Source organism: Beta vulgaris, chromosome 6 (genome assembly GCF_026745355.1).
Source record: "Beta vulgaris subsp. vulgaris cultivar EL10 chromosome 6, EL10.2, whole genome shotgun sequence".
In the NCBI taxonomy this organism is placed as follows: Eukaryota; Viridiplantae; Streptophyta; class Magnoliopsida; order Caryophyllales; family Amaranthaceae; genus Beta; species Beta vulgaris.
The window spans coordinates 45,473,852-45,500,274 of NC_079207.1; the positions used below are offsets into that span (position 1 = coordinate 45,473,852).

At 36.2% G+C, this 26,423-nt stretch overlaps 1 protein-coding gene across 1 annotated transcript; it reads right to left on the bottom strand.

Annotated features, from left to right (window-relative positions):
• Window positions 1–9,591: 9,591 nt before the first annotated feature.
• LOC130591842 (uncharacterized) lies at window positions 9,592–26,005 on the bottom strand. The gene is made up of 5 exons (XM_057395779.1): window positions 25,929–26,005; window positions 11,044–12,086; window positions 10,754–10,959; window positions 10,444–10,522; window positions 9,592–10,259 (listed from the first exon to the last, which is right to left on the bottom strand). Exons 1-5 carry the CDS (start codon window positions 26,003–26,005, stop codon window positions 9,592–9,594), a joined length of 2,073 nt encoding a protein of 690 aa, XP_057251762.1.
• Between the last annotated feature and the right edge of the window lie 418 nt (window positions 26,006–26,423).

Genomic DNA, 26,423 nt, shown 5'->3' on the forward strand with positions numbered 1-26,423 from the left:
GGGTGAATTAACAAGTTAGTCAAATAAACATGTGTTTGAATTGCTATAGCTCTTAAATTATAATAGTAGATGAGTAGTAGAACTGTACTACTAGGCTAGGTTTAAGGGTGACGGATAGCTCCATCGATTGGAGTTTTTCTTCCGATTCTAAGAGATTCTCAAAGGAATTTGTATCACTTACTCTTGTGATTCTCTAAATGCCTAAAAGAAAAGGTGTAGTGGGTTAATTTTTGATATTATTAGAGTATAATGTGGGAATCATCCCAAATTTAATTTCAATGTTGTTGTTGCTAGTTTAGAAGGGTTGTATTAGCCTATTTTAAGTCACCCTTTCTTTTTAATTAATGTTGTAGTATAAGGATGGTATTGGGTTTAGGACCCCATCCATTTTTGTGGGTCTAGGTCTACTTTATTGGACCCTATTGTCTGGGTCAGATCCGAGTCTAACAGCTCATGGATCGGATCTAGGTCTAATAACTCATGGTTCGAGTCTGTCCAATTATCTCAAACTCGTATCCACACTAAATCCGACCAGTAAATTTGTTTATAAATTTCAAAATAAATATAAATTACATTTCCTAACAAAATTGTAAAACTGTACAGTACTAATTTAGGGCATGTTTCATCGGCATAAACAGCTGAACTGAACTAAAATGATTGGAGTTGAACTGAACTAAACTGAACTAAATTGAACTGAAATGAACTGAATTGAACTGAACTGAATCGAATTAAATTAAGGGTCTGTTCTCTTCGTATAAAACAACTGAACTGAACTGATTGCAGCTGAACTGAACTGAACTTATATATTGCAACAGAACAGAACTGAACTGATTATATGTAATAAGATTATGTAATTCAATATTTGTTAATTAAGTTTGTTAGAGAAAATGGGCATACATGGTAGCCTAAATCACAGTAACATGTGAAAACAATAGTATATTATTTATTGTATCCATTAAGTTTGTAATTTAAAACTTCTCTGTTTTTAGGTCAACATTGAAAATGACACTTCTTATAAGGAAGTTATAGTTTTTACATAACTGATTACATATAAACTCAATATAATTCTACTCTAATCATAACCCAGTAGTAGGTGAGACGTTGAGAGTTGAGGCGTGGAGTAGCCACTAAATTTATATGTTAGTCATATCCTCCCTCATTTTTAACTCACCGTCTGAGTTTCACTGTTAACACTAATAAATACAGTGAAAAGGCCGAAAGTTCAAACAATGATTAGCGAAGAAAATATTACACTTGGTGTTCGTAAACTTGGAGATCAAACATAAATATAGTAGAATAATAATTGAAATGAATACTTCTTAGGCTTGAATTATCATTTCAATATAATTAGCCGAATCATATAGGAAAAAAAAGTAATGGCAAAATAATAATTAGCAATTTTTGTATAATAAGAATATTATTATATTAATATATAAAATTAATATTAAAAGCAATAGTAACAAGAGTAATAATAACAATAGAAGTAATATAATAATAATGTAATAATGATATTAATATTTAAAATTGTAATAGTAGTAATAATAATAATGATAATAATAATAATTATCATTGTTTTATTATTAGAGAATTAAATGACTGCACTGTATTGAACTGTACTGAAAATAAGCTTGAGAGAACACAGACCCTAAATGTAATAAATCTATAAATAATATTTTTAAACAATAATAATATGAATATTAAATAATAATTATAATGATAGGTAATAATAATGAATAATCAATTATGAATAATAATAATAATAATATTTTGGATTTTTAAAATGTTAGTTATAAATAAATAATATTAATAATCATATTTTAATAATAATAATAATAACAACTAATGATAATAATGGTAATTAATAATTATTATTTTAAATTATTTGCATTGATATTAATAATTGATGATGATTATATAATAACAATAATATCTAATAAGTAAATAATATTACTATTCTAATAATTAGATTTAACAATATAGTAATATTTAGTAATAAAAATAATGATTGGGTCGGACCGCGTAAAATTGCATCATAAACCATTTTGACGAGATTTGATTGGTTTATGGGCCAAAAAATATGGGTTTATTTGGGCTTTTGACCTAAACCATGTCCTCCTAATAATAATAGTAATAATAATGAGTAAAGTTATAAATACAAAATAATAATATGATATAAAATAAATAATAATAATAAGAGTAATTAGTAAAATAAATTAGACCAACATAATAATGATAGTTTAGCAAAATGATTATAAAAGAACGGAGCTGAACTGAACTGAATTGAATCAGCTTATTTTCAGTTCAGTTCAGCTCCAATCAGTTCAGTTCAGTTCAGCTCTAATCAGTTCAGTTCAGCTCCATTCTTTTATAACCATTTTGTTAAATATTATTATTATGTTGGTATAATTTATTTTACTAATTACCTCTTATTATTATTATTTATTTTTATATCCTTATTATTAAGTATATTATTATTATTATTATTATTATTTTATTATTATTATTGTTGTTGTTGTTGTTGTTGTTGTTCTATATATTATTTTATTTATTATAGCTTTACTCATTATTATTAGGAGGAACATGGTTTAGGTTAAAGCACAAATAAACCCACTTTTTTTAGCCCATAAACCAATCAAATCGCGTCAGACGGTTTATGATGTAATTTTCACGGTCCACCCAATCATTATTTTATTACTAAATACTATTATATTATTAAGTCTAATTATTAAAATAGTAATACTAATTTACTTCTTAGATATTATTGTTATTATATATCATCATCAAGTATTAATATATTAATACAAATAATATAAATAATAATTATTAACTATCATTATTATCATTAATTATTATTATTATTAATTTATGATTATTAATATTATTATTTATAACTATCATTTTAAAATATCTAAAATGCTATAATTATTATTCATTATTATTACTTATCATTATAATAATTATTTATATTCATAATATTATTGTTTGAATATTATTTATATATTTATTACATTTAATTTGATTCAAATTACTTCAATTCAATTTAATTAAGTTCAGTTCATTCAGCTCAATTCAGTTCAGTTCAGCCGTTTTAATACCGAAAAAAACAGGCCTGAGGGCCTTTTTTTGTTCTAAACTCCAACAGTCCAACTTGCTGCCATTCCCTTTTTGTTCTCTTCCCTAGTTGGTTAAATTGTTCAGATTTGTTTATTATTTCACCTACTGGTTAGTTACACGAAATGTTCAACTATAAATTTTATACAAGCCTAAATTTTAGTCAAGTCCTAAATTTTGATACTTAGATTCAACTCCTAAAAGTTGAATTCCTAAATTCTATTCAACTCTTAAATTTTCATACTTACTGGTTATTAATGCCAAATATTAAGTATTTGCTTGATTCAAATTATGATTTATGATTTTGTGGCAAATGAACATTATAGAATATCTGATACTTTAGATAAACATTTGTGATTTATGATGTTGAAATTAATGTTTTTATGAGTGAACTAGTTCTTGTCCTGTGCAATACCCCTGTATTATTTACAAATGTGAATTTGAATTCTTCAAAAATAAAAATAGTATTTTATCTTTAAATGATTTTTTCCCTCACAAATACCAACATGAGTATTATAATGTAGTTTGGTTAGTGCATTAGCATATCAAATGAGAGGTCATGGGTATGAGTCTTGGAACAAGCATTTTTATTGATTTATTTGTCTTTAATTTTAGATAGATATAATATATATATATAATATATATAATATATATATATATATATATATATATATATATATATATATATTATAGATTTATGCATGCAGAAAAAAGTGAAAAATAAAAATACAAAAGAATCAACGTGCAATATAGAAAAACTATAAAAATGTATTAAGTACTCATTTTGGATCCATTTTCGACATAGGACCTGTTACACCCATTGTGTTTTGGTCTGTTTTTTGTTTTACCCAGTAGATTTGGGACTGGTCTGTGTTTACTTTAGAAAATTGAGATCTACGTACGTCTTCATCCTATCGGCCTCGCTCTAAATCTGATCTATTGCCATCCCTACTCGATGTAATATGATAGATTGCGGAAATGTTTATTTTCTTTAGAAAGGGGGCGTACCATATCTTTCTGACTACGAAAGCAGTGTTGTTAAATTAGCTGAATACACTCTTAAACATAATAGGTTATGAAAGAAAGATTTTAGGGCTGTTCTGACAATGTATGGATTGTGAGATTAGAGAAAAAGGCCCCCTGAAGTTTTACTTCACATGTAGATTCCATTAAAGACAAACAAATCATTTTCATGAGAACTACCCTTATATTAATATTTTTAAGAGTTCTTTTTGCAATCATTATTAAGTCTTGTGATCCTATTCTCTTTTACTTGCTTCCACTCTACATAGATGCATTTCTGACAAGAATTCAAAAAAGGTCTCGTTTCATATTTGGTTGTTGGTTGTTGTATATTGAATATTTTATTTGGCTGTTTTGACATGCTGTTTGTATTGGCTTTTTGACTATTTTTATTTAATAAACATGTTTGGTAAAATTGACTTTTTGACTATTGGCTGTTGCACTATAAAATGACCATTATATACATTGATTTTTTCATTCAACTTATACATTTTAAAACACAATAATAATACTCAATGCTACTAGTACTACCATCACTACCACCACCACCAACACCAACACCAACACCAACACCAACTGTTGTTCCTGTCGCTGTTTGACTGCTACTGCTACTGTAATATCTCGAAAATTTAACCTTGCTTAAATATAATAATAATAATTAGTGGTTAATATTTTCCTTTAATCATACATTATGATTGAAATTTTGTTACTTTATATCCAAGTAAAGGATAATTAGTTCGTTAAATAAATATATGTGTATGTATGGCAAGAGTTACACATTATGTTAGATTAAATAATTACATTAGTTAAAGTAAGAAAAGAAATAATAAACAAATTAACTACTAAAACTTTACAAAGAACTTCTAATCCAAGGTTGGCACAAATTTACCTATTCGTTATTTACATAAAATCCCCGTATTTTTTCAAAATTTTCTTCAACTAGCCCTCACTCACTGACTCTCCTCCTCTCACTTTCATTCTCACTTTCTCTCACCTCACACCAACCACCACGGACAACCACACCACTTGAACCACAACTACCGAAACCACCACTTGAACCACCACAACGGGACCACCACTACCGAAACCACACCACCGGAACCAACACCATACCGGAACCACCACCACACCGGAACCACCACCCAAACCAACACCATCCGCGAATTTTTTTTGAAATAACCCACAGAGGAAACGAGCAGAATTTTCAAAAAAAAAAAAAAAATTCGCGAGGTGGTGGTTATTTGGGTGGTGGTGGTTCCGGTGGTGGTGGTTTCGGTAGTGGTGGTCACGTTGTGGTGGGTTAAGTGGTGGTTTCGGTAGTGGTGGTTCAAGTGGTGGTGGTTGTCCATGGTGGTTGGTGTGAGGTGAGAGAAAGTGAGAATGAGAGTGAGAGGAGGAGAGAGAGAGAGTGACAGGTAGCTTAGGAAAATTTTAAAAAAAATACGGGCGATTTTGAGTAAATACGGACGGTAAATAGTAATCCTCCAAATTTATGGTATTAACAACAAAAAGTAAAAGAAAAGAAGAAAAGAATAGAAAAGAAAAAGAAAAAAAACTCAAAAACAGATTATTGTTTCAAACCCATCTCTAAATTTCTACACAAGAAAACCCAAGAATGGAGTTTTAATTCAACCGATGATTTTTATACAACCAAAAACTCAACTTCAATTAAAAACTCCAATTCAAAACAAACTCTCACAAAATTCAATTTTTCATCAAAATCAACCCACCCAATTCACAAAATTTAACCCCCAACAATGGCTATAAATACCCATGGTTATTCCACCATTATCACTCACTCACAACGCCACTTAAACACTCGTCGAAAATCCACCACCCTCGCCGGAAAACGCCACCAAAATACCCCCTCTGTTTTTCGCGACCCATACTACAATCTCTAGAGATGGCCAACAGCGCGGGCCAATCCATCCACCTTGTGGGCCGTGTAGGCCGAGCCCGCAAAAAGCCCGGTCCAACCCAAATTGAACTATGAAATTGGTGGGTGGGTCGTGGGCCAGATTTCTTGAGCCCAGCCCACTAAAACCCGCTACTAAAACAGCCCAGCCCAGATAACGAAACCGGTCCAGCCCAGTCCAAGTAAATATTGAATCAAATTATGTATATTTTAATCAAATTGCATATATTATAATTCAATCAAATTTAAGAATAATGAAATTATTCATTATTGTTAATAATTGTATATATTTTAATTCATTTTAAAGATTTTATGTAGTAATAATGAATAATTTCAATAATTAATTAATTTTGAAAAAAAAATTCTCATGCTGGCCCACCAGCCCGGTCCAGCCCACTAGACCACGAACCGCCAGAACCGCTTCCCGAACTGTGAAAACCGTTAACAGACTGGTGTGGGCCAAGATTTTTCATCCCACGGACCAGCCCACCCAACCCATGAATTTCACGGTCCGGTCCAGGGCCGTGAAATCTCAACCCAGCCCGCTACGGCCCACGGTCTGGCCCGCCCAGTCCGCACCAGTGGCCATCACTAACAATCTTTTTCCTCTGTTTTCGGGTCAGCCACCACACCCCCACCGCAGCGCCGCGACATTCCTGCCACACCAGACCATCACTATACCTCCTATGCACCACCATCGCACCACCTCACTGTCGCCTTCTCCCTCCTCTCGCCTACACACCCTCTCGCCCCAACTATCTTTCTCTCTTGCGTTCCCCTTCCCCCTCCTCGTGCGCCAACGAGCCACGTCCAGCACCATCGGAAACCCGCGCCAACAAGCCAATCCCAACACCGTCCTGTTGCCGGAGCTCCAATCTACTGCCCAACCTTCCTTCCTTCCTCCCCTGTTCTTTTGTCTGCTCAATTGAGCAGAGGTATGAAAATACCTCTCTAACTTTGTTTCCATTCTATTTTCTTTGTTTGTTTAAATGAGTTAAGACCAAACATGGGCCATGTTACTCACCCAACTTGTTGAGCCAACAATATGATTTTTGGTTTCAATGAAAAACTATTACAATATTCATCAACCTATTAAGCTTAATGGACTAATTAATTAGGTTATATTTTTTAAATTAGTTGTTCTAATCAAGCAATAAGAACTAAACTAATTTAGTTAATTATCACCAATGGTTCACCTTAATTTTTGTAATATGAAATTTGTTAGATTTACTTAAGTTTGTATATTAGATTATAAATTTATGACAACTTTTTATGATTATATTAGATAAACGTATAATATTACGAATTAACGAGTGACCTTAGCAATAACATCACTTTATAATAATAACTATAGGACAGTCGTTAAAATAAATCGAATGTATATATTTTTGTTGCGTCATTTCATGGTTAGATTAAATGAAAAGGATATTACAGCCTCTCTCGACTTTCAAGTTTATTAAGCAGGAATCGAGGTAACATCTATAGATAACACCCAAGATCCCCTTCGAAATGTGTGTTGTGAAATGTTGTTTATAATTATGTTAAGGATTTCGTGATGTGATTCTTTATATGGATTATGGGATACTTAAAATGTTTTCAAATGAGTTTCGTAAATGATGATCTTGTGAGTTATTGATGCGATGAATGCAAAACAAACGAAACATGATAAATAAAAGTGAAAGAGGTTCTAGCGGTATAATATTACGCTTATCTACTTTATGGTCGTGCACGTACCTTCGCACCTGTCATACACCCGAAAAGGGAGTCGAGCTCTTTGAGGGGTACCGCATATTATGTTACTACTCTATCATGGTGTGAGCGGTGTATCCAACAAGGGAGATGGACTCCTTGAGGATCATCGCATGGTGGGAGACGTCCCGCATGTCTATACTCGTCAGTTACCAAGCTAAAAGATGAAAAGATAATGAGAACTTATGAAGTATGAAGACGCTACTTAAAATCGTTCACCTTGTTATTATTTCATTACTGATTTCTAATATGTTTTACTATATTCTCTTCTCCCTATTTGCAAATAAAATGAATTGAAATGAATTTACTCTATTAGGGTAGTATGTTACTGAGCTTCGGCTTACAATGTTAGTTGCTTTTGGTTTTAGGTAATGATTAAGATTACGGGATGACGTAGAAGTGATGATGGTCAACTACTTTACATTATGAAAAACTATATTGGTTATGTAATCTAAATTTATGATCACTAGAACACGAACTTAGTTTTACTATAACTACGTAATTATTTATGCTTAGCTATTTATATTTCTATAATTAAGATTATGAGTTTTAATGATTAAAATATGTTTAGCATCATGAACGAATGTTTGCCTTGTATTTTCTCGAAAGAAAAATACGGCAGTAGCGCGTCGACCATCTAAGCTCCGCTGCTAACGATGGATTAATTAACTTAAAATGATGTTTAGAGGTCGGGGCGTTACAGAGGGGTATCAGAGCCGAAGGTTTCTGAAACCTTAAGTAGAACCGTAATGGTTTTATATAAATTAGTTTTAATGTTAAAATGATTTAGGTGAAATGGCGTAATAAATAACAATGACAATAATATTATTAATTATAGGATAGAAATAGTGGAGCTATGTAAGATAATTAAGGAAAAATATATAAAAATTTAAGTTCCATAAGTTGATGAATGAATAGAAAAACTAGAATAACCATAAGCGTGAGTGTTAGGAACGGAAATGGGATAAATTTTCTTTTCCTTTGTATGCACTATGCCTTTAATATGGTAAATATGTAAGAATTATATTACCAATAGCATGAAAGCTCCAACTACAGACAAAAACACCACCACTCTAACAACCAACACAAACATACACCATTACAGACAACAACTACAGACACCAGAGTAATACACATCTAAGAATCAGGACAACCTTACACAATAACAGACCTCAGATTTTCAAACCATAGACACTCATTTTCACTCCATTTGTTACAAATTTTAGCTTTAATTCTATTAATAATATCACATTGAATCCTCTTAATGATAACATCAGGATTCCACACAGCTTCATGCCAAAGAGCATGATTCCTTGCCTTCCAAGTGTAATACACTATGGCTGCTAAGCTAACATGCCACCTTCTGTTGATGCTTCTTCCTGAATTTTCTCCCCCACTTCCTCCATTGAACATACAAATTTTCATTCTCACTGCAGTAGATTTGCAACCATCTCATTATCCCCTGGCAAAGTCTTCTTCTAAAATGACACTGAAAGAATAGATGCTGACAAGAGTCTATCCCACTATTGCATAGCAGACAACTTGTATCACTACATATGCCAGCTTGGTTAAGTCTTGCCCTGGTTCTCAGTCTCCCCCAAGCAGCTAACAAGGCTATGAAGGAGTGCTTAGGTATATTCATTGAGCTCCACACCCAATGATGTCATCTCACTTTTGCCCCTGAGCCACTGATAGCCTTCCTGAATTGTGTAATTTTTTCTACCATCAAGCCACAAGTTATTATGATAAGCAGGCTTGAGCTTCTCCTTAACTTTGCAAATCATCTTCCTTGCCTAGCTTGCATTACTTGGTGCTGTATAATCCCACCAATTAGCTTCACGAATGTAAATGCTATGAATCCATTTTATCCAGAGAGTGTCTTCCTTCTTAGCAATTTGCCACATATACTTTCCCATTGTTGCTGTATTCCACACCATACAGTCTCTAACTCCATGCCTACTACACTTCTTGAGCCTACATACCCACTCCCATGCAACTAGAGGTGGTTTATGTAGGAATGTTTCACCATCCCAAAGATATGCTCTGCAAATTTGTGTTACTCTTTGTATAACATATTGAGGAAGCAAGAACACTTGAGCCCAATAAGTGTGGATGGTCAATAATACTGCATTGACTAATGTAGCCCTCCCTGCATATGATAGATGTCTAGAAGACCAGCACATAATTCTTTTCAGAATTCTATTAATAAGAACATTACAATTAGAGATAGAAATTCTATTGGGAGTAATTGGGACTCCAAGATATCTAAATGGAAATAAACCCAATTGGAACCCTGTAACTTGTAAAAGCCTCCTTCTTATCTCTTCTGGAAGATTGCCAAAATATATGGTTGACTTCATGTGATTAGCATGTAAACCAGAAGCATCAGAGAATGCTTTCAAGGCTCTAATCATCAAGGTCACAGACTGAACATCTCCTTTACTAAACAACATAAGATCATCTGCAAAAATCAGATGATTCATTCTCAACTCCTTGCATCTGTAATGAAACCCAAAGCTCTCTCTATTTCCAACTTTCTTCAGAATTCTTGTAAAATATTTCATCACTAAGACAAACAGCAATGGGGAAATTGGGACCCCCTGTCTAAGACCCTTCCTTCCTTTAGAAAAACCAAACTAACCCACCATTAATGCTAAGTGAAAAGGTTGGAGTAGTAATGCAAGTGATTATCCAGCTCCTAAATTTGTCAGGAAATTGCAATTTCTGCAAGAGCACATCAATAAATCTCCAACTCACTGAGTCATAGGCCTTTCTCAAATCAATCTTCATAGTGCATCTGCTAGGCTAACTTTTTATTTTGTAATGTCTAAGAATATCTTGACACATAAGTATATTGTGCAATATTTGTCTATTAGCAACAAATGCACTTTGCACTTGATTCACCAGATTAGGCAATACCAACTTCAACCTACCACATATAAGCTTGGATATTACCTTGTAGATAACATTGCAGCAATCAATAGGTCTGAATTGATTGACTTCTTCAGGTTGCTCAACTTTAGGGATTAAGCAAAGTGTTGTAGTGTTGATTTGCTTAAGCAGCTGGCCAAATTGGAAGAAGTCCAATACTGCCAGAGTAATTTCAGCTCCCACTTGCCGCCAAGCCTTCTTAAAAAACCCACTTGAATAGCCATCAGGCCCTGCAGGTCTATTGTCATCAATCTCATAAAAAGCATTCTTAACCTCCTCACTGTTGAAAGGAGCTACTAATCTCTCCTACATACTTCCTTCCACTCTAGGCCCTTCATCTATAATTACATTGCTTACATGGCATGTAGCCTCACTAACAGTCCCCAGCAACCTCTTATAGTACATTAGAAAAGCTTCCTCCACCTCCTTAGGATTTTCTTGCCATCTACCATATTCATCCTTAATCCTATATATCTGCAACCGAAGCCTTCTTTTCCTCAAACATGAATGAAAGTATCTCGTATTTTCATCCCCTCCTTTGATCCACTCTTGCTTCACTTTCTGCCTAATAAAGCTCATCTTGGCTTTATTCAAATTTTCATAATTACTCCTAGCTTCCTCCTCCACCCTATGCAAGTCTACATTATGTGGATGACTCTGAATACCCTTTTGGATGTCAAGAAGTTGTATCAGTGCTACATCAACCTCATTCTCCACAAGAGAGAACTTATTTCTATGCAACACTTTCAAGTTCTGCTTCAATTTCTTTAGCTTTTTCACCACCCTATACATAGGAACACCCTCAACTCTCTCCTGCCACCCAGTTTGAACAATGTTCAAGAAGGAATCATCAAGGGCCCACATGTTACATAATTTGAATGGTCTAGCCTTCTCTACAAGGGTATTGTCCAGCTTCAAAACACAAGCACAATGATATGATATGTTCTCTAGAATTAACAGTGCATAAGCATTGCTAAATTTATCAAGCCACTTAGAGTTAACAAGTCCTCTATCAATCTTTAAAAAAACTCTCTGCTCCCCTTCCTGCTTATTTGACCATGTAAAATAAGGTCCAGAAGTAGGAAGGTCCTGAACTTGACATATTCTAATACACTTCCTAAAAGGGGCTACTTCCTCCAAGGTAACTGCAGAGCCTATTCTTTCCCCCAAGTTTAAGACACAATTAAAATCACCCATTATAACCCAAGCTTCCTTCACATATTGACTAATTCTCTCCAAATCCCTCCAAAGCTCCTCTCTGATAGCTGCATCATTAGCTCCATACACAATAGTTGCCTCAAAGACTCCACCAAAAGCTCTATGAATCACTTCACAGTGTATGTATTGAGCAAAACAACTGCATATATTCACCACAAAAATAGAAGGCAACCAAATAAACCAAATTCTCCCCCCAGCATGAAATTGATAATTAGTAACCACAACCCAATCCTTACAAATACTAGGGAAGACCTTAGAAAAGTTCGTAGCCTTCACCCTAGTTTCTAGAAGTCCAAACAACCCAATATTATAATGACTTAAAAAAAATTTAACATCATTATGATTAGGGCTATTTAGACCCCTAATGTTCCAACACCCAATTCTATTCATTTGGAGGGATAGAAACCTCCTCAGCCTGCTGCTTGCCTTCTACCCTTTCCTCTTCACAAACTAGCATCACTTGGGCCTTCCCCTGACCCTTCTCTACTTCCTTGCTAGCTGAAGTATCCTTTTGAACTCCCTGATCTTTAGGTTCACTTTCTGAAACCGGAGCTTCAGGCCTAGCCTGCTTAGTCCCCTGTGTAAGTGCAAGAGACACTCAAGAGGGGGGGTGAATTGAGTGTTTGTCCGAATGTGGCAACTTTTTCGATTAATGTAAGAACAGTAAAGAAACAATTCTTTAGCAGCGGAAATAAAAGCAATGAATAAACAACACAAGGATTTAACGAGGTTCGACTTCAAATAAGTCTACGTCCTCCACTCACTCACTCTTTTATTAATCAACTCAGAGTAACAAAAGAATTACACTCAATCACTTATGCACCTATGCACAAGATGATTGCCCAACTTCCACCTATAGAAGTTCGACTCAACCACCAACTATGATGGTTCAAATGAAGTTAATCCCTGATCAACTTCCCCAGCAACCTGAACTCACAGGATGCTCAAATATAACAAGTTTTTCTCTCACGAACAAAACAGCCTAATATGCTTAGAATGAGAGTAGTTTCTGATCTATGTTGTATTAGGGTTTATGCTAGGTTTGAATCCTTGAGAGAGAATACTTTTGCTGAGAGAATACTAAAAAATTATCGTGCAAAAGCTTAAGGTTTGAATGCTAGCAGAACTTCTTAAATAAGCGTTTGGTAAGTTAGTGTTACATGATATTATGAGAGAATACTTTCCTCGGAAGTATGGAAATTATTCCAAGGAAAATATACTCAGTATAATATCATATAACACACTTACCATACTTAAGAAATCTTGCTCGCATAACAAACCATGCATCCGTGTATTTTGAAAATCAATTTTACGCGGAAAGGAACTTTCCTAAAATGCGAATGCATGAAGAAAATCTTAGAGGACTGGTTCAGATTTGTTCCCAGCTTGTTCCAATCAACCAAGTTTTACTTGTAGTTGTGTATGACATGTATCCGATGTTTCTTGTCATCCACAACTACCTCATCTCTCTAGTTTTAAACATTTATAGTGCATTAAAACCTTTATACCACTTACATTGCATCTAAGACCTAAAAGCTACAGCTTGATCTTGGTCTTCATGCAATTCTTCAAGACTTGGCTTCCCTAGCTTCGTCTTTCTATCCATTGAACTCGTACTATGGCACCTACACATGTAAGCAAAAAGATACATGCAATATAATAGTTCAATGTGGTTTGTCATCATTCAAAACTCAAAATAGGGAACATAACAGAGATATATGGGAACTTTGAAGGATAAAGTTCGGAATCCTACACAACCAGAAGGTAGTATAATTCAAGGGATTGTGGGTGAAGAGATCAGTAATTTTGTGGCTGAGTATTTTGCTAGTGTTGATCCTGTTGGACTTCCGACATCCCGACACGAGGGCAGACTTGAGGGCAAGGGTACAATTGGTTCAAAATTGATCACACCTTCCGTAGAAAAGCGTAAACAAGCTCACTTATTTGTATTGCATCACGTACCAGTGTCCATCCTTATTTAATGAACATATGGAGGAATTACGTGTTAGCAATCCTGGAAAAGGAGTGAGGGCATTGACGCAAATGCATAACAAGACTTTCATTGATTGGTTTCATAAACGAGTACTAATGATTTGGATGAAAGTGTTCCTGAAACAGTCAAGTGGTTAGCATTTGGTCCTCGTGAACTGTACGCTCTTATGAGGGTTATGATATTAATGGGTATACTTTTGGACTGAACGTCAAGATCTAAGTCAAGATCGCAACAAAATAGTGGTGTTTCACTTGTGGCGTCGTCTACACAATATGCAAGCTCGAAAGATAAGTCGCTGTACATGCTGAAAGCAACTATTATGGGCAATACAAGAAATTGGGAGCTGGACTACTGTACTTTTAATATTTGCCTCTTGTGTTGCAAGTGGGTTGACAATAATCGCGTTGTGTAAGAAACGATGATCCTTGCGGTTTCACTCTGTTGACCTTAGTCGTTTACGTGAAACTGAGGAGCCATTTGTAATTGCATCACAAGTAAGCAAGTATTTTTTGTAACTGATCCTGCTGATCATAAGTGGTCAATTGTTGTACCTGGTAAAAGGAGTATCCTCGGTATTGGTGATGTTGAAATGAGGAAAATATATGCATTTGAGGACCTCCCCCCTTTACCTATCCTAAATTAGTGTGGAAGATATGTGAAATATGTCGGAGAATATATGCGTGTAGATCACACGGAAGGGATACATGTACTTGAGGATCCTAAGAAAAGGCGGAAGCTCAATAAATCATGAGATATAAACTCAGTGTGTAATTTCTCCAATTTGTAATATTGTTGAACGGCTTTCATTTGTTGTTGTTGCATTTCGGGAACGAAAAGGCAATTTAGGCCTATTTTGGCCTTTTCGCTCCCAAATGTACTTATGAGTCATTTAACCCAAATTTTCTTTGAACATGTTATATGAGTATAATGTAACTAGTGTGTAGATTTTAGGCTTTCAATTTTTGTTGGTTGCATTTGGGAACGAAAAGGCCATTTCGCCGGCCTATTTTGGCCTTTTCGCTCCCAAATGTACTTATGAGTATTTAACCCAAATTTTCTTGAACATGTTATATGAGTATAATGTAACTAGTATATGAGTTTATAGGCTTTCATTTCTTGTTGGTTGCATTTGGGAACGAAAAGGCCATTTCGGCCTATTTTGGCCTTTTCGCTCCCAAATCGTACTTATGAGTATTTAACCCAAATTTTCTTTGAACATGTTATATGAGTTATAATGTAACTAGTGTGTAGATTATAGGCTTTCATTTTTGTTGGTTGCATTTGGGAACGAAAAGGCCATTTCGGGCTATTTTGGCCTTTTCGCTCCCAAATGTACTTATGAGTATTTAACCCAAATTTCTTTGAACATGTTATATGAGTATAATGTAACTAGTGTGTAGAGTTTATAGGCTTTCATTGTTGTTGGTTGCATTTCGGGAACGAAAAGGCCATTTCGGGCCTATTTTGGCCTTTTCGCTCCCAAATCGTACTTATCCATTCATTTAACCCCAAATACTCTTTGAACATGCTTATCTGAGGTATAAGTTACTACTGTGTAGAGTTATAGGCTTGCATTTTTTGTTTGTTGCATTTCGGTAATATAAATTTGATTTTAAGCCTATTTTTCTTTGAACATGCTTATTATATGAGGCATTTGTTGTTTGTTGCATTTGTTGTTTGCTGCGCTCCCCACCCCTGTAATAGCCCTAAGAAGCCCTAACTCAAAACCCTGATTATGTACTAAAGGATGAGATCGTGTTAAAGTAACTACAGAGCAGTCTAACTGTGTATTTCCTATGATATTATGTTTAATTAGTTAACTTATATGTTTTACGTAAGTTAATTGACTACTTCATATAGAGTTATAGGATTTTAAGGTTCTAGGTGAAAGATAGTTACTTGAAACTATCAGTTATGCTAAGTTTCATTTGGTTGTAGTGCTTAAAGTAGATTAGAATACTCTCCAACACCATACGAGGACAAAAGTAGGTAAGATCAACCATTCTTATTGGATAAGAAGACTTTGGAAACCAATAGATAAGTTGAAAAGTCCTTGAGAGCCTTAAACATTAAGATTGTGAAAATCGTATGGAGATTGTTTTATCGGGTAACGATGACCTTCCAGTTAAAGAGCCTTTCGGGATTGAATCCGAGCTCAGAACCTAACCAAACTTGATATATGACATGCTTAAGATGTCTTAAGGTTAAAATGGTCATTTAAGCCCAATAATTACGTGGTTTAATAAGGTAAATTGTTTACATAGTAAAACCTGGCCAGCTGAAATTACAGCTCAGACCTATCCTCAAAGAAAGCTGCTTAGCAGCTACTCAAGTGTCGATCTCTCAAAGCCCTTTGTATGCATGATAGCCAACACCAAAGGCTAACACCTCAAGCAAGAATCACCCAGAAACTCCAAGAAACCGACGTTGCCCAGATTACCTTTCCCTCCTCCTTGGGTACCGCCAGAACAGGCTATAAAAGGCTGTTTTGGGTTTCCGTCTCCTTTCTCATATTTTCTCCTCTTGGACACCCACTTTTCTCTTTATAGAACTCTTCTAAACATCCATACAGAGTTGTACAAGCTTTGGTTCCAACCTATAGGCCATAAAATCATATAGAAAACCTTGTTCAAAGATCACATAAGTTGCTGTAAGTTCAACAGTTTACATCTCTTGTATTTAAGCTTAGTTTTTCATATCTATAAGCTTGTTAAAACTAATCTTTAGCATTTTATACATTCAGGGGAAGCTGTAGGAGTAGTTAACCAAGTGAATTAAGGAATTTCGTGAGCTTTAAGCATCCTTAGCTAAGGTACACACTTAGTTTGGTTTAATCTAGAGATTTTCACTCTTACAGTTAAGTAATTGTTTCTTTCTTGTGTAAAGCATGTTTATGAAATGAATTTCTGTATGATATGTGTGTTATTATGCGTTTCATTTGACCTAAACAACACTTATACACTAAGTCATTACGATTATGCTTCTAAATGGGATGTGCTTAGTAAATGAACTTATATAGTAATTGATAATTGGTAATCTCTTGATGAAATATATGTTGGAGTATTGTTTAAGTCCTAAAGACATAATTGGTTAAGTTCTATCAAAGTTATTATGTTAAAAACTAGTTTTAAGTATGAAAACCCTAAATCTTCTCAACTATCAAAGTAAGGGTAATTGAAAGGAGTTGATAAGAGTTCTGAGTATTAAGGATGAGTTGATAAGGATTTTGAGTATTGAGGTTTAAAGTAAAAACCATTAAATATCTTATTTTATAAATATGAAAGTGAGGCTTGAATAGGCACCCCGAGTTAGGGCGGGTAGAGTCCCTAGCTGTTGCCTTCCAGGAGGGGCGAATTCATGGCGTTCTAGGACATGTTCGGGTAAGTCTTGCAAGCATAACAATAAAAGGTTGGGTGACGACCCTCACTAGTTTGGAGATAGCTGGTACTGCGTGGTACCCCTCTCCACTCGCGTTCATGCCAAACGATTAATTTTGTGAAACCATAGTAACTAAGTTAAGGGTGATTATCTGTTATTATAAGTATGTGTTAGTTTTCAAAATACACCTAAACTTGTATTTTCTATTATACAGTGTGTACTCAGCTTTGCTGATTGTTTTGTCATTTCTGTGGCCTGTCACTCGGTGGGTGGCAGAGTTTGATTTTGATGCAGATTGGTACGAGGATATGTGATGAAGGTGTTTACTTTTGTAAAAGACTTTCAATAATGTAAATTAAGTAATGACATCTATATACATATGTTTACATAGTTAAGCAATTGATAGACTACTGAACTTTAGTTAGTTTTTGGTGTATGTAACCTAAGAGCTCTTATGAGGACAGCTTTGTATGCATTAAGTAATGTATAAAGTATGTTTTTGAGGTAATTCGATATTCTCTTCCTTATAATTTGTGAATGTCATGGTAATAGTCCAAATCTTAGTTTGATAACGCTTCCGTTGTGATTAAACGAGGTTGATTAAGATTAGTAGAGGTTTGGGCTGTTACAACCCCACACCCCTCCCCACTGCCCTGCACCCCTCCCCTCCTCTGCACCCTACCCACTGCACAGCCACCTCCCCTCCCCTCCCCTCCCTGCCCCTGCACACAGCCCTCCCCTCCCTACCCCTGCCCTGCACACAGCCCTCCCCTCCCCTCCCTGCCCCTGCACACATCCCTCCCCTCACCTCCCCTCCCCTCCCTGCCCCTGTACACCTCCCCTCCCTTCCCTGCCCGTGCACACAGCCCTACACTCCCCTCCCCTCCCCTCCCCTCCCTCCCCTCCCTACCCCTGCACACAGCCCTACACACACCTCCCTCCCCTCCCTGCCCCTGCACACAACCCCTACACACCCCCCATCCCCCACTGCACCACCTCCCCTACTACACACGCCCCCCCACCCCACTGCCCTCTCCCCTGCTGAACCCCTCCCCCCACCCCCCACTGCCCCCTTCCACCCTCTCCCCCCACTGCCACCCCCACTGCACCCACCCCCACTTCTCCCCTCCTAGCCCCCACCCCTCACTGCCCCACTCCCCTGCTGCACACAGCCCCCTCCCCTACTGCCCCCCTCCCCTGCTGTGCACACTGCCCCCCTCCCCACTGCGCCCTCCCCCTGCATACCCCACTACACTCCCCTTCACTCCCCTCCCCCCACTGCGTATGTTTGTACAATTTCAATTTTTTTTTTTATTTTTTTATTAATGCGTATGTTTGTACAATTTCGGGGACATGGCAGAGGTGCATATGGATATGAGTGCAGAACATACTACCGAGGATGAGTCTTTCGATTACAAAAAGAAGCGGGGTAAATTGGTTAAGGCTCGCCGTGAAGAAAAAGATGCACAAAGGGATAGAAAACTTGGCGACGAAAAAGAGAAAAGGAAGGGGACCTACAAAGTCACTGGGAAACCCACCCTAATGACTTTGGAGTACGATCATTTGGGCGCAACCTTGTGGAAAATGGCGTCAAAAGTATGCCATGCAAAGTTGGGATTTGCATGCATAAGCTCTCCATTCTCCACTCATGGAAAGAGGTGCCCGAGTCTTTGAAAAAGATGATTTGGGAAGATACTATGGAAAGTTCGCGTACATATACGTTTAGAATCTTAACACTTTAGTTAAATATACTATGTAATATTTTACTAATTTGTGAAATGCGTTTTGTGTAGAATCAATTCAATATTGAAAATGATGAAGCCAAGAAGAATGTGTTTCTATCCGCGGTTGCCCAGAGGTTCAAAAACTTCAAGGCCAAGTTAGTGTCGGGTGGATCACGAAGCGGAGAAAAGTCGTGGGTACAAAGAAGAAGAAAATCTACGGGGGAGAAACACACACCGGTTCTGAGGCTTCACCGGACACATCATTTGAGGCGCCCTCCAAGTTACCATATCAGATATGGAGGCATATCACACCTGAGGAGTGGCATGCATTTGTTGCACAAAAAACAACCCCGGAAGCTGTTGTAAGAATATTTTACTTGCTAAGTTTTAATACTCTTAGATCTAGTACTATTGTATAACACCTAACCTTTGTTTATAATTGTGTGTTTCAGGCATCTGTGAGAAAAGTAGCGCGAATGCAAAAGCTAGGAAGTACTATTACCATATGGGTGCTCAGTCGTACGGGCAGGCGAGAGATACGTGGATGTATAGCCATTACCCCACGATTGGGTCGACAACGGCAACGGGCACTAGCTCTACGACGACAGTTGCACAGCCTCGGCAACCAGATAGAGTGCTTGATTGGTGGTGTTCGATGCATGGAGTTGATGCAAAGGGACAGAGAGTCTTGCCTGATCCCGGAACACAACAGATAGCTAATGCCATTGTAAGTACATATTATAAGTTTTTGATAAGGTATATATAATATAACTTGTGCGCTCACGAGCATTTCTCTCTTATCCTTATGTAGATTGGCTTGAAGGAAAAGGAGGCAACTGGTGAGTTCACTCCTAAAGGACAAACTGATGCCTTACACGAGACTTTAGGACGGGACCAATATGGACGTGTGAGGGGAGTAGGAGGTGTCTGTCTCGGGGTGAGAAAGGTGTATGGTGATCAATACACTTCTACGTCAATATCCAGTGTGAATTCGGCAGCTTCCATAGATGTGGAGGCTATGAAAGCTGCAATTCGAGAGGAGCTCAGAGCGGAGATGACTCAGAATTTCAATGCCATTTTGGCGCAGATGGGCTTACCGACTTTTGGTGCTTTCCAGCAGGGCAGTGTTCCTACGCAGCCTGATCCAGTTCCGGAGTTCACGGTAATCACTTAATATCACAACTATTGTTCTTAAATGCATGAAATTCTTACTATATATATATATATATATATATATATATATATATATATATATATATATATATATATATATATATATGTTGTTTCATAGACTAACTATGAATAGAGTTTTTTTTTAAAAGGAAGAGACACCATGTGAGCTATTAGCTCGAGGGGATGGTCATGGCAGTTTCATTCTCGTTGCTTATGGCCAAGCACAACCCCCTAGGGACCTTGAGGATTGCACAACCAGACAGTCGCTGATATTCACTATGTGGTCAGCGTTTCAGAGATTGTGCCCGGTTTTGAAGTATTACCTCTTCCGCTGCCGAATGCAAAAGTTGGTGTACAGTCAGTGACTGATGCCCTTGGCAGTTACGTTCTATGGCCGCGTGCATTGGTGCGGTTATCAGATGAGGTATAATGATTAATATAATATATATATATATATATACATATATATATATATATATCATATATTATATTGTTTTCTTTTTTAGCTCCTATATATATATATGATTGTCAGTAATATCTTTTTAATTTGACTAATTACTAGGCTTCGAGGAAGGCCGACAAGAAGGGAAAGAAGACATGCTCACCTCAGGAAGGCCGACGTGATGAAGTGAAGAAAGTAAATGTTTCTATGAGAAAGTGTCCACTCATTACGGAGATCGAGGTGGTGCAAGGCCTTACTTCTCCGTGCTTTTGGCTACATGAGTGTGCTAGCGATGTAGCCGATGAAGCAATGATTGAGATTCAGTTGTCGCACCACCAATTCCACTACTTTGAGGATACATCGACCTTCATTTCTAGGGTTGATATAGGAGAATTCTTACGTGAGGAAGAGTTGAATGTTTCCATGATACAAACATTCATGAGGTAATACTTTAGTATATAAATTAAATATGCATTATATATACATATATATGCCTTAATGAAGTAGTTTTCAATTCAACTAACTTCCATAATAAGTAAGTTTTCTTTTAATCAATATGATTTCTCAGGCTATTATACAATGAATTGATTGCATCTAGTGAGCCAATGTTTGGTTGGTTATGTCCAAGCATAGTACGAGATGACATTGCTTAAGAAATAAAAAGGAGTTGAAAGAGTATCTCAAAGCTTCTTTGAAAGCATGTTCTCGTCTTGGATATAAGATCATTCTTCTTCCTTACATTGAATCGTATGCTTCTTAAACTCACTTTACTTTAATTAAATTGACCTATTAGTTGTTCTACGATTAATAATAACTATATTTTATTGTTGTAGGAATCATTGGACACTGATTGCAATATGTTTGTCACGTAACAAAGCCTACCACTTTGATTCTTTGCATAAAGAAACAATGCGGCCCTTACTAGTCAAATCATTGTTAAATAGGTAGCCTAATCGAAACTCAATATATGCCCACTTATTAATATTAAATGTACATCTAATCTTATAATAATGTTATTGATGTAGTGTGATGAAGGAGGTTAATGCAATAGGACTTCGAGCACCAAAATCTCCTGTTTGGCATTCAGTCGAGGTAACATGACTAATTTTTTTTCCTTATATTGAAACAAATAATACAAATCTAACATCAATGTCATTTATTGCATCCTTTGGTGAATTTAGTGTCCGCAACAAGAAGGTGGACTTGCGTGTGGGTATTACGTCATGAGGTTCATGCTCGATATCGTCAACCGTTGCACACATGTTGATGATCTTCAAAATGTATGTAACTTATTAATTAATTAGTATATGTTAGTTTCGGGGCTATTTTTGCCTTTTATGCTTCCAAATCGTATTTATTGATTCATTTAACCTCAAATTCATTTTGAACATGATTATATGAGGCATAATGTAACTATTATGTAGATTTTTAGGTTTCCAATTGTTGTTTGTTGCATTTCGGGAACGAAAAGGCCATTTCCGGCCTATTTTGGCCTTTTCGCTCCCAAATTGTACTTATCAAGTCATTTAACCCCAATTTCTCTTTGAACATCATTATATGAGGCATAATATAACTAGTATGTATATTCTTAGGCTTTCATTTGTTGTTGGTTGCATTTCGGGAACTAAAAGGCCATTTCGGGCCTATTTTGGCCTTTTTACTCCCAAAATGTACTTATCAAGTCATTTAACCCCAGATTTTCTTTGAACATCATTATATGAGGCATATTATAACTAGTGTGTAGACTTTTAGGCTTGCATTTTGTTTTTGATTGAATTTCGGGAAGGTATATGTCATTTTTAGAACTACTAACTACGGTAAAATGATTGAATTCTTATATATGTGTTTATTCCTTGGTTGTTTTGCAAGGTTTATAATGAGAAAAATCCACACCAAGTTTGAGGAACTTCACCAAAGAAGAAATAGATGAAGTTCGAGATAAGTTGGCGTCCCACATTACCGATTATTGCATATGATACATTTTAGCTCGAATGTACTAGTTTATATCAATTCTATGTACATTTTTTACATTATTAAACATATTTGAAGTTAATTATTACCTTTCTCCACTTGTCATATATTATTGCATTTGCATTTATTTTTTTTGTCGAAGGGAGGTTTTGGGTGGGGTGGGGGTGGGGTGTGGTGGCTGTTGGGTGGGCTGGAGATGGGGGTGCAGGGCTGGTGGCAGGGGTGTGGCTGGGGGGTGTGCAGGGGTGGGTTGGGTGATGTACAGGGGTGGGCATGGGGTGTGCAGGGGTGGGCTGGGTGCTGTGCAGGGGTGGGCTGGGGGTGTGCAGGGGTGGGCAGGGGTGGGCAAGGGGGTGTGCAGGGGTGGGCAGGGTGTGGTTGGGGTGGGCAGGGTGTGGAGGCTGAGTGTGCAGGGGGTGGGATGGGGTGGGCAGACTGGGTGTGCAGGGGCAGCAGATCTGAATTTTTCCAAAAAAAAAAAATTTGAAAAACGAAGGGTTGCGCGTTTTTCAACTAGCGCAGCCCTTCTAAGCTAGAAGGGTTGCGCTTTTTTAACAAGCGCAGCCCTTCTAGCTTAGAAGGGTTGTGCTAGTTGAAACACGCGCAACCCTTCTTGCTTGGAAGGGCTGCGCTTGTTAAAAAAGCGCAGCCCTTCATAGTATGAAGGGCTCATAGTTTCAACCCTTCAATCTTAGAAGGGCTGCGCCCTTAAAAGTGCAACCCTTCTAAGCAAGAAGGGTTGCGCTTTTTATTTGTTGTGAAAGTGCAGCCCTACTTAAAAAGTGAAGGGCTGCTATTGAAAGGGCTGCTATCAAAAAGCGCAGCCCTAAGGGTCTTTTTTAGCGCAGCCCTTCCTTATTTTTCCACTAGTGAGATAAGAATGAATTCATGAAGAAATAATCCATTAAATGGGTTGCCTCTATTAATAAATGTTTTGGCAACAATCCTATCATACAAAAGGATCTGAAACATATAGATAGATCTAAGGCCTTTCAAATAGGGTCAAATTTAGATTTAATGCAAGAGTGGATATTTCCAAAACTTGATAAAAAATGATCAAGGCACTTCCTAATTGGTACAAAGTATGGGGTAAAACCATAATGGAAGAAATTTGACAACCTGATATGCCTTGGAGATATGGAAAATACTTTCTGTTAAAGGAAGTACAGAAAGCATAAAAGTATTTAGAATGGTGGATGGATCATTTTCAAGAGATTTGGTACGATATACTTGTTTATCTCAAATATGGCATGAACTCATGATTCATGATGTAGATCCTCATTGGATATTACAAAATTATCCTATAGGATCACGTCCTAAACAAATTAAACCTTCTTGATGGACTTTACAATGGCTAGAAGAAAAAAGGAAGGAATACAGGATAGACTGTTCTTTTCAACTAAATTTAGTCATCATAAAGAAAGGTATGTTGATCACATTAGAATAACACTTATCGCCTGAATCTATTAGGTGTTGTAGTTTAATTAATTAGATTACAACAAAGTACGTTAGCAAGGTTTTATCGAATTAAAACCGGTAAGCCCCCGGAGACTAAGACTACTATGGCGCTTAATATCTAATTGTTGGGTGTGCATTGACTTATTCGCAAAGTCAACCAACTGATTTTGCACCAACAAGAAGTAAAAAATATCATTTATGAATAAGCAATAAAATATTGCGGAGAGTTGGTATAATATACAATAATTATAGTGGTTGGAATATTTTAACAATCTACCTCACGAATATAAGGTTAGTAACTTCAATAAAATAATAAAAATAAAAAATAATGAAAAAATCAAGTTTGTTACTTTAGTTGACCCTCAGACAGTGTAACACCATTTGGGGTCGTGATTTATACGGATCTCGGAAAATTAAATATTGAACAAATCTTAGAAAAACATGTCTGCTTGTATTAGGCGCTAATAAATTGTAGATTATGGGATGATGATGCTGCGTTGATGATCATGATGTTTAGTGTAAGGGGTTAAATTAAAGTAGCATGAGAATTTTTACGTGACAGTGGGATAAGAAGTAAAAGGGTGATGATGTGTTTGATGGGTGATATGATATGATATGGCGTGAGGTGATGACTGGAGATGTTGGCGTGGAATTGAGAATTAGTGATGGTGTAGGATTGATTGCATGAAGCGACGATGATGAATGGATGCTACTACGCTAGTTGATGATTGGCGTAGAGATGATAGCCTTATAGGATGCGTGAGATTAGACGGTCTATGTGAGAGGAAGATTCTTATGTGTTAGAGTAGAATGAGGCGGGGAGTTGTAAGATGCTGGGTAAAATATGAACCTATGAAGTGTGCCGTGAGAGGATTTCGTTAGGTGCTGCTGCTGCCGTAAGAATTGTCGGTGGAGCTGCGTGAATTTTGTGTTTTGATTAGGCGGTTGTGTGCCGTGTCCATTAGTTGTGAGGGGAGATGAGGTTAGGTGTAATATACTCCCTCTATTTCATTTTAATCTACTCACTTATATTTTTTCACGCATGTCAATGCAAAACTTTGAGCACATATATCTTTAGTTTTGTATTTGTAAAAATACAAATTTTATAATAAAATACATGTTATGATTAATCTAACAAGATCCCACATGACTATATTTTCGCCCGCATATAAATCACAAATGATGGTCAAAGTAAATTTTGTAAATAGTGTAAAATATCAAAGTGTGTAGATTAAAATAAAACGAAGGGAGTATAGTCTAAGTGGTTGGTTTTCGAAACCGAGTAGGTTTTTAAAAGATTTTTAGTTTAAAAGATTAAAGTTAGATAACAATATTTAAAAAACGCTTTGGAAAAATATTAGTTTTTAAAAAATATATTTTTACTAATAAAAACTAATTAATATAATTATTAATTATATTTAAATTGGGTTTAAAAAGAGTTTTAAAAATAGAGCTTTCATAAAATCTATTAAATTTTTTTTGAAGATGGCTTATAAAAAGTTATTTTTAGAAAACGTCTTAGAAAGCGAACTTAGTAAATTATTTATATAAAAAAGATTTTTGAAAATGAGTTAATAAACAAGTTAGAAAATGTTTTGGGCATAAAACATTTTATTTTAGACTTGTTCTTTATTTTTTCCTCGATCCAGACCCATTAAAGTTGTTATTAGTTATTATAAGATACTCAATGGGGAAGATTCTGTGTTTATAATTGTGCACCTCTATATTTTACTTTTCTATTTGGTACGCTTCAAATTTCAAAATTATACATGATACCCCTCTACTATTAACATTTCTATATGGTTCCACCTTAAAAAAAATTCAATCAACTGTCATCTTTACCACCCATCAACACCTTTTCCACAATCCTCACATTCACTATTACCACCACCTAGACCTGCCACATTTCCTCTTGACATTTTTTTACTCTAAACTGATGGTATTATAAAATAGTTAACATCATTATTCATAAAGCTAAGGTCCAAGGGTTACGAAAAACGATGATAGTGGGTCTAGTTAATGGCAATAATAAGATTAATAGTAGTGAGGACTCCTAGTATGTGATTAACGAGTTATATAGGACATCCTTATTAGTTGTCAAGTGGTGAAAGAAACTCATCCAAGATCCATAAAAATATCCAAGAACTCGATCAAACACACATTGTTCTTCGTTACGTGGAGCCCAAGTTTTGGTTCGTCCAAGCCAAATTCTGATTGGCTATAGCATGGATAGCGACCAAGGTGGAAGAGAGGGTGGAGAAGGGAGAGTCCCTAGAGGGCTAACCTTTGAGCAAGCCCAAAACTTGCGTAGGGATAGGCAGCTTGAAGACCTAACAA